The 13,959-nt window shown below is 31.7% G+C and overlaps 1 protein-coding gene across 5 annotated transcripts in view; it reads right to left on the bottom strand.

Moving 5' to 3' along the window:
* Window positions 1-1,700: 1,700 nt before the first annotated feature.
* The window catches only part of Fhos (Formin homology 2 domain containing), a 51,812-nt gene continuing 39,553 nt past the window's right edge, over window positions 1,701-13,959 (bottom strand). For 2 of the 5 annotated variants that reach the window (XM_088187268.1, XM_088187271.1), the window contains 16 exons: window positions 9,136-9,194; window positions 8,663-9,042; window positions 8,326-8,603; window positions 8,068-8,264; window positions 7,703-7,834; window positions 7,383-7,562; window positions 5,262-5,704; window positions 4,836-5,051; window positions 4,647-4,769; window positions 4,320-4,577; window positions 4,035-4,249; window positions 3,678-3,870; window positions 3,475-3,608; window positions 3,269-3,393; window positions 2,508-2,585; window positions 1,701-1,936 (listed from right to left, as the gene is read on the bottom strand). In XM_088187268.1, coding sequence (XP_088043394.1) covers window positions 2,527-2,585; window positions 3,269-3,393; window positions 3,475-3,608; window positions 3,678-3,870; window positions 4,035-4,249; window positions 4,320-4,577; window positions 4,647-4,769; window positions 4,836-5,051; window positions 5,262-5,704; window positions 7,383-7,562; window positions 7,703-7,834; window positions 8,068-8,264; window positions 8,326-8,603; window positions 8,663-9,042; window positions 9,136-9,194 — 2,992 coding nt within the window. In that variant the 3' untranslated portion in view covers window positions 1,701-1,936; window positions 2,508-2,526. Of the gene's footprint in view, window positions 1,937-2,507; window positions 2,586-3,268; window positions 3,394-3,474; window positions 3,609-3,677; window positions 3,871-4,034; window positions 4,250-4,319; window positions 4,578-4,646; window positions 4,770-4,835; window positions 5,052-5,141; window positions 5,705-7,382; window positions 7,563-7,702; window positions 7,835-8,067; window positions 8,265-8,325; window positions 8,604-8,662; window positions 9,043-9,135; window positions 9,195-13,959 lie in introns of those variants that run through there. The other 3 variants (XM_088187269.1, XM_088187272.1, XR_015809848.1) reach the window with 2 other exon arrangements.

Here is a 13,959-nt window from a genome sequence, read left to right as displayed (position 1 = left end):
AAATGAATCCGTTGTTCATAAAAAATCTTCATTTTCATAGGTTGTGAAGTTTTAACCACCCGTTATAATTCAGACGTAATTACCCACAGTTAAAAAATAAAAAGTGGTTATTGTATTGTTGATCCTTAAAAGATTTTATCTCAAATCTCACAATTTGAATATTGAACTACAAGGCAAAGATAAAAATATATTGTTATATTTTGAAATACACTTAAGTTAATTATCCAATCTTGACCAATGCGACATAAATATTTACGAAATCTTAATTTTCTGTAGAATTTATTCCAAAACTCAATAATGCATACATATTTTTAATAGTTCTACTTTTGTAGTGTGAATTTTTTATACTCACTAACAAACTGCCGTTTTACGTTTGTTACATATTTTCCCACTAGTTGCTATTTTACTTTGTACCGTGGTCGAAGTTTTTTACGCTTTGCGTCGGATGCCTTTGAATACTGTTCGTTACTTTATGCATTGTGAACACGTATATATAAATGGAAAAAATCAACATGCACCTAATTATTAAGTGCAACCTATCGGCGACTCGTTTTAAAGTCCTGTTATATAATTTTGTATTCTATAACTTGCATATATTTAAGAATGCGTATAATATTCGTAAATATAATCAGCCGATTTATTTATTTATTATTTATTTTATTAATTTATTTATCTTAATAGCCAATTTTTATTTGCAATGAATATTATAGTATATTCGGTTGTATTGTACAATATTTTCGTGTATATCACTATTACATTTAAATAAAATTGATAAAGCAATATAACAACTTGAAGAAGTACGTTTTCAGGTAAATGTTTGAATCCCAACATACCTTACAGGAATGAGTAGTATTTGTATTTATATATATTGATTTTCTCTCATTTCCTTGATCCTATATAAGGTGTAAAAAATCATTTCCACTTAAACTATACATTCACTTCGCTTCCGACTCGGAAATACACGAGAGTTTAGCGCCAAATTTCATACAGTGATACTTATGCCGAAATAATACCATCGAAATCTAGATAGAAGCAACCGCTTCTATTATACTTGAATATTCAATAGTTTAACTCCAACTTCGAGACAGTTTAAAGACCTTGCGACACAGCGCCACGGTAGAAAATAACATAAGACTTATCTATATTATAATATCCATTTATCGCACAAATAATAATTTATAAACTTAATTTTAAAAAAAACGCGTGTGCCAAGTATGGGTAAGTTGAAGTCGTAAAAGAAGTAAATATGCGTGATCTGGGCCTCATAATCCAGTCTTTGAAGATCATGCTAAACACTGGATTGCGGACGTCGTATCTGGACCAGGATTGACGTGAAGAGAGAAGCGGCTGCTTTCTTGGTCTTATCCGTCTCTGTCATTAGTCGGCATAGCTTCATTTGGTGCGATTTCGAATGAACTCTCTTGTCGAATAAAAGTGCTTTTTCTGTTCGCCCACTCACCGTCAGAGTTTAAACAGATGGAAATTTGGAAACCTTGCACTTGTCGTTTCGCATTCAACCTACGATACTTATCAGTGTAATACAATAGCATTTTTATTTTCAAATGCCCTGAATGGCCGTTCGGAATGCTTTTAGCTAATCCCTCTTTTGCTTATTGTGCATTTATATGCGTCTAGTCCTTTTCTCGCGGTCAATACATCAATTTCCCTTTTATTCAGATATAAAAATAAAACTATTAGACTAGGTAAGTATTTTACATTTATTTTACATAATATTATATAATGTAATTCAACACTTTTTTTTTGAAAAATAAAAAAATTATAACAAGAAATAATTTATGAGTTTGATGGACAAGGAAGAATTTTCATCTTTTGCCCATATAAAGAGGCATTCGTCGAAATTATTAACACTCTCTTATATCAGTCTAAACACCTTAGAATAATGTTTTGCTGAGTAGTCCTTGATGTCCTGGATTTTCTGTAATCCAAAAATTACATATTACGCTGAAATCATAAGTAGTAATGTAAGTAGTACATAAAAGAACATCCAAATCCCTACTACAATAACAATGAAATAATAATACCTGTTTCAAAAAATAATATTTTTAGCCTCATTTTATAATATGAATTGATGATTATCAATACCATACAAGCAATGTTTTATAAAACTTTGAGGTTGGCACAAGACACTTAATTTCTTGTGAAGTATTACCATCAAGAGATAATAAAATGAAAGACACGCTTTGCTAATGTTTGCGTATTATACAACGCTGCTAAAAAAACTTAAATAACGCTTGGCAATTAGTATTTATAAGAATCAAAGTAACTTGTTAGTGTTAATAATAAGTGATTACGCCGTTTACGCTAGCAAAAAATACTTATTCTAAATGTTAGATCTAAAGTAAGATATTTAGCTTGGAAAATGTTAGATAGAGTTTTAGTACTGACACTAATAATGTTACCCTCCACCGTTAAAACGTTAAAGCGTAAAATTTTGAAGCCATGCATACTTTGCCAATCAAAATCCCAAAAACTGTGAAGTTTATTACTTGAAGATATAACGGCACCTCACGCCGACTGCAATCCGAACTCGATCGGAATCCCCTCTCGTGTACGAGACCTTTTAACTATAAGGAACAATACACACAATCTAAGTTATATCCATACTAAAGGGCGACAACAAACATTCGAAAGGTGAGGGGGGGTCAAGGAACAGACGGAAAGTTCAGAGTGACTACTGTTCTTAAACATTAATAAACGAACCTCAGTGGCATGACGATTATAATGGGGGCGTGTGTTTGATTATTACGGGGTCGCAGTTAAAAGATTTCCTGAGGTTTTGGGTACGTCCGTTCGCTTCCTCCTATGTGTCGAGAAAATTAGTTATACTTTTGCAATCAAAAATTCAAAAGAATATACAATCTAATCAATTTATAATTGTTTACTTTTAACAAGTCCTTTTAAGTATTATATGCTCTATAAAACTAATAACAAAATCATAGAAGTAGACTAAAATTATATTTATATCAATTTAATCTTAAATACATCATAATTTCTGTTCAAATTATCTTTTTCCATAGTGTAGCATGCTTTCAAACTATTTTTAGTCAGAGTTTGAAATAACCTTTTTAAGAAAATTTCTGTTTTTGCAACATATATTTTTATGATTTATTTTAAAAGACTAGTCTATGTACGGACATGTCTGGAATTGAATCTAAACGCCTTTATAACAAATTAATTTAAGTTAATTTAAAATTAATTTTATATTACACAGTTTAATTGATCATTTATTTATATTAAAAATACTCACTCGATCTATTTTGTAATTTCTGTGAATTTTTTGATGGTCTCTCCTTTTTTCTCGTTCGCGATTTTTCTAATAGTATATTCTTTAACACTTCTTCTATTCCATCTTCTTGACTATTGCTACGTTCACTAGAAAGCAATCGTTATAAAATTACTATAATATTCTCTATATTATAATAATATAAATTTATTTATTCATTGCATACTTACACTTTTTCAATTCTGATAAACTCGGGCTCTTTACGTTTTCTACCGAGAGGATTTGAAGACGACTTTCCATAATTTGTGTTTAATATGTTCGTGAGCTCGTTCTCTGCCGCTTCATTCAAATGTATTTGATTTAACTAAAATTTAAATTAAAAGTTTATAGCATACGTATAGATTAATATTATTTATTATGTACTAAATTGAACCTCGGTAATCATTTTTCCACGAGTTTTGCTTCGCTCTCTATGAGATGCTTTACGTTGTCTCTGTTGTTGAAGTTGTTGTCTGGTGGTTCTGTATTCTAATGCAAATTCAGAGATTATTTTGAAGACCTCCGATGGTCTTGTTTCGGTTATATGATGCGATGGAACACCGAGCCATATTAAAAACTTAGAAAATCTATAACAAAAAAATAAAATTTGATGCTGCTTATAATCTAATCTGACTTCTAGAACTAATATCAAACTGAAATGATTTATAATTTTAGATATACATATCTACATTTACTGGATTAAATGGTAATGATAAATTTTTACATATAAACTAAAGTCTGAAATATTCACCTATAAAATAATCTTCTTTTGATAAGGCCTAAAATTATTATTCTCTCCGCACAGTCATGCAAAAAGTCGCCTACTTTAGTTTTGATAGTTGTACTATCATGTTTCAAAATGATCTTGAAGTTTCCCATATGATTTTTGCACTCGGTCTCCAACCTATCTATATTTGCTGATAATTCTTCATAATTTATCTTCGAGCTTCTAGTCACTGCACCGATCTAGCAATACAAATATTCAGTTAAACACATGTTATAAGCAGTACAATAAATACATATTTGTGTTACTCACCTCGCTATACAGATCCGACGTATCGGGAAATTGATCTAGAACCATATGACACAAATGATGCAACAGCGAGTGTTTATGGACAGTATCTTTTACTTCTTGAATTTTAGATAAATACTCAATCTGAAAGCCTTTAGCTTCAGATCCATTTAAAAACATGCCTATTGACAATATACATGCTAGAATCTTTTTGAAAGTCACGTTGACTTTTAAAACTTCTATAGCTTGCTTCATATCGATGTACGCTTCTAATATTTCATTCTGTAAAATTATTTGATGATTTATTGATATATTTATAAATCAGTTACGTATATGTATAATAATACTCACTTGGAAGCATTCAAAGTCGAGTTTGAAAGCCCATAGTTTTAAGCGAGCATTTAATTCGTATATGGAAGACAACGTAAGCAGAAACTGTTCAGCTTTACCTAGCGGTGTAGATGGATTTATAACCTAAGAATTTTACAACATTTTAACCTGTGTTTAATATTTTTAATAATTTAAGTAATAAAATAATACCTGAGCCTCTTGAATTTTCAAAATCTCTTCTTTAGAAGGCAACATAGCTAATAGTTTATCAATACCTTCACGGGTTAACACCGAAGAATCCATATTGACGATTGCGTTCTTGATGGATTGAGTTGGCGGTAATTTTTTTAGTAAAATGTTGATCGCATTCGATCTCTTATGATCTAAAACTATCACTTCTTTATTCTTATTCGCTTCAAGTTGTTTCTGTAAAATGTAATATATTTTATATAGATGTACGAATTACCTAAGTTTGACAATCTTTGGATATACTGAGACAATATAAGTTAAACTTACTTCCTATATTATCCAAAACGAAGCGTATCCCATTAGTGTACATGAAATTAATACAAAAATTCAATATTAATATTTGCAATGCTTTTAAAAACAAGAGCTATTAGATGTGTGAAATAAAACCTTTATAATTTCTTTGGTACGAGTCTCAAACAACACTTCTAAAGAAGCTTCGTCCACTTTCACTTTGCCCAATTCGTCCCATATTGTGCTGCTGGGTATTTTGGTGACTTGTTGCGGAATTTCCCTCCAAAACAGTTTAATAGTTTTCTTCGTTTTGGCAGGAACAGGAACGTTAACCGTTGAATCGGACATGGCCCCAGAAGGACACATTGGCGGCGGAGGAATATTAGCATTCATCTGCACCGATAAGATAGGCGGAGGCGGCGGAGGAATGACGTTCTCCTCCATACCTGATGGAGATTCGTCGTCTTCGTCCTCAGTTAGATCAGAAAAGTCATATGAATTGAATATGAGTGGTCGGTTCAACGCTTTCGCAATGTTCAACCATTCGATATCATTATTTCTTTTCACTTCTGTTTTCACATCAGTCGTGCTGCGAGATTCTGAAATATTTACTTATTTATTATTTATTTTTTAAGACAAATCTAACCATCATGACATAAAACGTTTGCCCAATGCGTCATGATGATCATTATTTAAAGTTTATACAATACAATATAATTTATTTAATACATATAAATTCAAACATTTATTATTAAAAATTCACACGAAATTGTAAATTATACCATTAACTATTTATTAAAAACGATTGTGATGCACACCTAATAGATGAGCATATTCCCACAAAAATACAGCTAAACGCTGACGTCTTGGTCACCCGATCGCAACTTTCTATGGCATTTTAAAGCTCGCAGCTGAAAATCGCTGAGCTTTGACGGATTATCGACACCACCACCCTTTAAACACCAGTGACTAATTATTGAGTCACTTGTTATTTCTCTTCACGCGTTAGTATCACTTTTTTGAAAATAAATATGAAATACTTAGTTCACTGAGAAATGATACTATAATTTTGTGAATTAAAAAAAAAGCAATAAGTGACTCACCTGTAAGTCACTAGGGTTTAAGTGCATAAAAGTGCTTCATTGAATCGATACTACATTGCGAAGAATTGTACCCCAACGCTCTTAGGATACAAATATGGATGCTACCTATACTACCTCTCCAATAACAAGGAGTACTTCGCTTCTTCTAAATTTCAAACAATAGAGACGCCAAGAACTTAACGCATCTTGTACAGAGCACGAATCACTAATAAATTGTTTACGTGACATGCGCTCCGCATAACGAAGCTGAGCATTCTCAACGCCTTACCGGAAACTTTGGCGATATGCGTACAAAATCTCATTACTAAGTTATCGACGGAAGTATTTCTGATTAGTACATCTCCGCCTAAACTGTAAGAGAATTCCGCCGGGCAGGAATATCTGGAAAATGTAACAATGTGACACTTGTCAATTGTCGTTCGATCACCTCCACAGCGACTCCATGTCCTTTTATAAAGAGAGTGAATCTACGTTTGTGTAGATACTCTATAACACTTTCAGGTCACCATATTATAATAATTAGGCCCATTACGCACTGTCGACTAGTCGACGGCGAATCGAAAACATAGGCAACTAGGCTAGGCGACTAAGCAGAGTGACTTGACTTAAGCAATACATTCGTGCAGAATGGACGTCGAAGAAATTGCAATATTAACATTACTAATTTAAAAAAAAAAAAAATAATAACAAAAGAAAATTGGGTGCATCCTTTACATTACAATTATTAACATCACTTTTAAAAAACAAATGAGTACCCTGTTATATTTAACGTTTACCCGGTTATTTTAATTTAAATATAATATTTAATTTCTCCATATGAAATATTTATATATATCACACGTATTTTTAGTTGCTTAACTTACAAAAAAATAACTAATGCTAAACTTTATCAAATGCTTTTTGAAAGTCGGTATAGACTACATTGAACACAGAGGAATTTTGTCACCGTCTTTGAATGACACAAGAGATTAGTGACCATGAAATGAAAGCTATGTTATTGGTTCAGTAGCGTTTGCCGACAGTGATTGTGAATATATCTGTGAACAAGCAACTTGGTGGATGTCGAAGAAACGGTGAAACGAAAAATTTGATAAAAAAGTATCAGTATTTCGTATAAGTTCTCACATGAAATATGTAAGTGTTGATATTAAAAACATTGTTAAAACACACTAACCTTTAATCTGACAATTCGACAGACCCTTAATTGCTTTCGAAATGATGCCAGCCATGTCAAGAGATACGTTACCATCTTCCGATAACACTGGCGGTGGCGGAATGCTTAATTTTCCGGCTATATCTTTAACCGTGCTTTGCTTTTTAACAAACAAGACATGATTGTCAATCAAGCTCTCCTCTGAAATCACATAAATTATAATTAATAATTTAATTTAATACTCATAAAAAAAAATATTTTATTTTTTTATAATAATAGTTAATTAAAAAAGGTTTAAACAATAAAATCAAAACATTGTTAGTAATTGATGCTATTAATACCGTTAATTTCTTTCTCTTCCAATTTCATTGTTGCTTTTTTAACAGCCAATTGTGCCAAAGCCTGCTGTTCTTTAATCAAATCTCTCTGGCGCTGCATTCGTTCTCTTCTCCTTTGCAACGATGCTGCTATATCTGTTATTAAATTCATAACACACAACAGACTTAGTATTGTTAAACACACACCGAAAGAAACCCGAGTTTCTTTCTATTCACACAGTTAATAAAACAAAACATACAATTATTAAAGCTATGCGGAATTTACTAAATGGGTTTAACATAATTCAGACAATTTGACAGGCTTGTCTATAGATAATTTTAAAACCAATTTCAGCAATTCTATATAACATGTACAATCATACACTCACTTTCTCTGAATACATCTGATGACGATCGTATAGGACTTGAAGATTTAGATTCGTCCAACGTTGGCGATGCATCGTTGAATCTAGTCGATGGTGAGAAATTGCCGTTGACCAGATGTAAAGACATGGATTTAGTCGGTTGAACACCATTAAAATCTGCATTTGAATCGTCCGTCCTGCTTTGAATGCTCTCGTCCGATCTGATACAATTAATAAAAATTAGCTTCCGAATTAACAATTCTAGTATAAAATAACACTTACTTTTTATCTCTAATGTGCAGTTGATGATTCATGGATGCTTCGTATATTTGAAGCTGACGTTTCAAATCCAAATCGATAGTTTGAAAAGATATGTACCGCTTGATTATATCATAAATGCCTTGCTCTTTAAGATTGTCTGTTTGTTTATAGTAAATATCATGATCCGTTATACCGCTGAGACACTTGTTGATCAGTGTCATAGAGTAAATCAGGAGTTCGGTGTCAGATGCTTCATAATCCTTGAGCAAGTTGATTATGTTAGTCCATGGTGGTAAGCCCTAAAAGTATTATACATATATTATTATAGAAAAAAAAAAAAAATTATAACCATACACACCTGACTTGTGTCAACAGCTGAAATTGCTTGTATAAGCAAAAAGCAATTCATGTCGATGTACTCCACAAAGACGAGGAGCAACTTCAAGGTCGTCTTGACCACGAGACGATAATCAGAAGCAATCAAGGTGTATAGCCACTGAAGGCTCGGCGAGTGCTTCATGACACCGTTCATTCCGTCGACGTATAGCATCACCTGGCCGAGCGCTCTCAGAATGTAGTTTTGATAGTTCTGATCGGCTCCGGCTCCCACCCTGATAAGACAGTCCAGTCCATCATTCTGCACAAACTCGTGCACGAGATCTTTGTCTTCCTGAAATATCTGTTTCAGGGAGAACAAAGTCCTCCGCAGTTCGCGGCCTTCCGAATTCAGTAATTTTTCTATAAACATAATAAACATAAGTTATTATAATACAATGCTATTAAAATAGGTTATAACTGACAAGATTTATAAATAATGGTGTATTTACTCACCGATGATGGCGTTGACTCTCACCGACAACTGAGTTCTAAGAACGATGGAGTTCTTTCGACTGTAACAAACAAAATAATGATAAATTTTTATTATGAAGTACACAATTATTAGAAATAGTATACTTTTGCAACTCAAAATATATCGAATATCACAGTTGCAACGTTTTGCAAATAACTTTATGTGAGAAGATAGTAATTTAAAGTAATAGTCATTCTATTCTAAATATTATTATCATTCAGAAATTACGTTTTTTAACAATGAATTATAGATCAGATATATAAATAGTTACATAGTTGTAAAATAAAAAAATCTTTATATTGCTTGCTTGCCATCAGGGCCGCCGAAGGCGAACCCGGACTCTGAGAAAATAATGATTCTGGACCCCATGACAAAAAAAGCAGTTTATGTATTTATTTACCGTTGTAATATCGTTTTTTTAATGAATATTAATAGGTACAAGTTAGCACCGACATATTTAACACTTTCTCGGATACGTCTGCAATTGCAGTCATTTTTCGGATGTTAAATGGGACACGTCTGCATATGAAAGCCTCTGAATATACATAAATAATAATTAAATTTAGGTCTAGATATAATATACAATGAAAATAATTAGGTATTTAAAAAAAATATATTTTTTTTACAAATTTTAGCTATATTAGTGTCCTAGGGTATTTCTATACGTTTTAAGTGTCTGCGAAAGAACACTTAATAAACGTTTTTGGAGAGCGTTGTACTGAAAAGGGACATAACAGTCCGAAAGTATTTTTTCATAATATAAATTTTATGACATATTTCGTTTCGGCATCTGCAAATGTGAAAAAAGCAATATCTGTATGTATAATTAGGTGATTTATAAACAGAAGAACATAAAATTTTACGATGGTTTCAAGTTTACAATCCTCGAGAATTGGTAATGGTCGGCACTTCATAAAGTTTCTGTTAATTCTTTGAATTGTAGTAGAAACACATTTTTGCTGTCAATAATATATTGGGACAGTTGAGTCGTTTCACGTGTTTTTACGATAAGCAAATTCATATACTCAAATTATCCCACGCTCACAGACAAAAGACGACATTAACCAAAATAGTTTTGTAACAAAGCAGTCGTCAGTCTTGCATGTACACAAAGCTCCAAGTTTGTCAAACTTCATTTAGTTCATGCAAAACATCAAACTTGCTGTCCACACGTAACGTTATGTTTGACAAATCTGACATGATCATGCAAACCCGATGACAAAACGTTACGTTAAGACCAGGCTTTAGACAAACATGTCATTGCATACAACACATTTAGAACTTTTAATGTAAGAAAGGTTTATAAAGTTTCTAAAAATAGTAATAATATTATTATTTGTTACTAGGAATTAGAGTATTGGAAAACTAGTAACAAAGTCATATCGCCATCGACAGTAGCTTTTAAGTTTTCATTAAAACGAAATTGTAATATTTTGACTAGGACAATTTTATAGTCATGCTAAGATTTATTTTTGAAAATTTTTCGTTGCAAAATGCCAGGCATTAGCCCAATGCATTACAATGGGGTGTAAACAAAATCAAAGTCTGTAAATCAGTGACATTTTATTAATTATAAAAGATGTCAATATGCACATCCTAGCTAGATTTGTTTTTAAATTATTTATCACAATATTTATCTGTGAAATTTAAAAAACCTAATCTGTAATGAGTCTATACATGTATTCATGGAATACATCGAAATTTGAGGACACAATAACTGCGGAAGTGTTTACTATATCAACATGAAATTTGTTTTATAAATAGATCTTGTAAATTTCTCAGATACCTTCGTTAGACAACTTAATTCACCATATTTTTTTTTAAATAACAGCTATTCAAAAATTTTAAAAATGTATAACTCCATTAAAAACAATATTTTGGCCAAAGGTGAAGAACATTTCCTAATTAAAACTAATATTCAATATAAAATTAGGACAAAAAAAATTAAAAAAAAAAATATGTTTAATAATATTTCTAACAAAACTTTACCCCAATTCATTATTAAAAGTCAATTAATTCCTAATATTTTACTAAATAAAGTACATATTTGCTTATGTACCAAAGGTAAAATGATAGATGTATTAATATTGTGGCAGGTGAACTTTTTTATAGAACTTGAATACAGCGACAATGCGTCAAGGACGATTATCTGATTTTTTTTAGTCGGCTCGTTTGAATCAGCAAGTCAGGAATAGTTACCAGTCTAATGACACATGTTTCGTTAAAAGCTTACTTCCAAATCTTACAAAGTTAGTGACATAATCGTAATAATTTCGTATCTCTGACATTAGTAATGATAATTAAATAAGATTAAATGAAATATTTTTTTTTAATATAATTCATGAATATTGTTTTTATGGAGCAATAACGATCGTTATATGACACTTATATACTCCGCTAAGTATTTTTAGTATTTTATTATGAACATAAAGTGACAATCAATCGTCGAATGCTTTCTAATTTCTCGTTTATTTTTCGATTTTTTCATACATAAACAATATAAAGGAGCAAATCATAAATAAAATTATTTTATACCATTCCCATTATGAGAAATTCAAGACCTAGAGAACTAAAAAAATGGGTTCAAATCGATCATAGCATCGCAATAATAGCTACGCCTCAATTTGCAGATTGACATCTTTGGCCATAACGCAACAAATAACAAACATGAAATTAAATAAATTAAGAAATAAAATTAATTTAAACTTTTAAAATATATTATATTTTGCATATTCAATATAAATATATATTTTACTAATTTTATATTAATAATAATTTATTTATTATTATTTCATAGTACTATAAAACTAATATAAGCTTTTTTCAGAGGGGGGGAGAATTTAACTAAGTAATTAAAACCGTAATTACATATAAGGGCGAAATACATAAGTTTCAAAACCAGTAATACAAACTGTTTTTACCAGTAAAGGCAGTTTAATATTTGACTTGTGTCACGAATATTTTTATATATTCGCAGAAAATGATATACAGTGTCACGGACGATGATATAAATTCAGTTGGCGAGTCGCGAGTTACACACCATTGTTCTAGCCTAAGAATCCATAGCCGTGATTTAATTCACCCGGCCGAATTGACTTTGTTTAAATAAAAAATATTGTTATAACCACTAGACTTTTGTAATACCTATATTTTAAGTTTTAATATTTAACGTACGTTTTACAACAACGGTATATTTACACAATGCCTTAAATAATGGTTTATGGCGTCTACATCGGTTTCAGTCCAGAAAAGGGTTACTGCCGCTTAACAAAACTTTTATACTTCAGAATGTGCAACAGAAACCAAAAAAGGAAAAGACATTACGATAACGAGTGCTTAAAGCTTTACTGTATCCCTGGCAGTGAAATATCGCCACGGCCCTTGTACGTAGTATTCCGCTCGCATTCAGTTAATAAATAGTTAGCAATACCTTGCATCTTAGATATCGTTTGAATAATTTTAGGACCTCAAAATCTTGAGATTGTACCATGCTGTTTAACTTTGATTCGCGCGGTATAGTAAAAAAATATGATTTTACATGAGATTTAAGAGACAAATGTAAGGATATCTCTCTGGACTCATTGCAACAACCGATCCTTTCGATGTAATTTTCGTATCTCGGGTATAACTTGCCGGATGTTGGTTTCTAGGTGCTTAAACGTTTCGGATTTGTCGACGTAGACAAGACTCTTAGCTTAACCCCACACAAAAAAATCCAACGGCTTTAAATCTCATGATCTTGGCGGCCAGTTGACGTCACCATAACATAAAATTATGCGAGCTGCGAACATTATCATGCACCTATAGCGTTCACTATTGACTGATACAGTCTGACCTTCACCATTTTCGAAAAATAAGGCCCAGTGACGCCGTCTCACTACAATGCGCACCAAATAGTCACTTTTTGAGCATGTAATGGATTCTCGTGAATCACATAAGAATTTTTCTCATACACAGGAAGTGAAAATGTGGCTCTTCAGAGAAGATTTTTTATGAAAAAACAGCACAAAATTCTTACTGCTGCGTAAATTTTTCGCTATCTATGGTTTATGGGCTTCAGTTCTTGTGTTATCTTAATTTTATATGGGTGTAGATGCAAGTCCAGATGCAAAATTCGCTAAAGGGAGCCAAGGGAAAAAACCAAAAGCTGCCAACTCCGACGAGTCGACAATTCCGAGACTTCCAGTCTCATATTTTTTTCATTACGTTGCGAATTGTTCGCTCAGTATGGCGATGAAATTGACCATAATATTCCCGTAAATTTCGATACACAATTCGTACAGAATTGTTATTTCTGTAGAACAATTCTAACCCGTGGAGCGGTAGTTAAGAGATCCACTTCGTAAATGTATTGTCGCAAACTAACATTTGACACTTTGAATACGCATGATTGTTGACAGCTGTCTGATTTAGAATGATGCCAACATAGGAAACTCAAATTAGATCATCATCTTATAATCATCTTCATACAAACTATCATTAGCAGTATGTAATGGATAATGAAACCAGTAATAATATTAAAACAACCAAAAAATGATGGTATGATTATGATTAGAGATACGATTTTTTATCAACTGCTTTTTCTGAATTTAATTATGCGATAATCAAATTCATTAATTCGTTGGTAGCAAATAAAAAGTTCGACTTTAACATCTTTTTCGCATGTATAAAATATTTAGCATATATGAAAATTATTTTTCAATATCATATTACATACATTATTTTGTAAAAAACTTTTAATAATATATATGTATGTACTATACATAATACAAGTATTATTTTCGTTGAAAAGTGAATAGAGAACT

The sequence above is a fragment of the Plectrocnemia conspersa genome, unplaced genomic scaffold, assembly GCF_051122295.1.
Source record: "Plectrocnemia conspersa isolate PC_06_02 unplaced genomic scaffold, ASM5112229v1 ptg000006l, whole genome shotgun sequence".
NCBI lineage: Eukaryota > Metazoa > Arthropoda > Insecta > Trichoptera > Polycentropodidae > Plectrocnemia > Plectrocnemia conspersa.
This window is presented reverse-complemented; position numbering and strand designations above follow the sequence as displayed.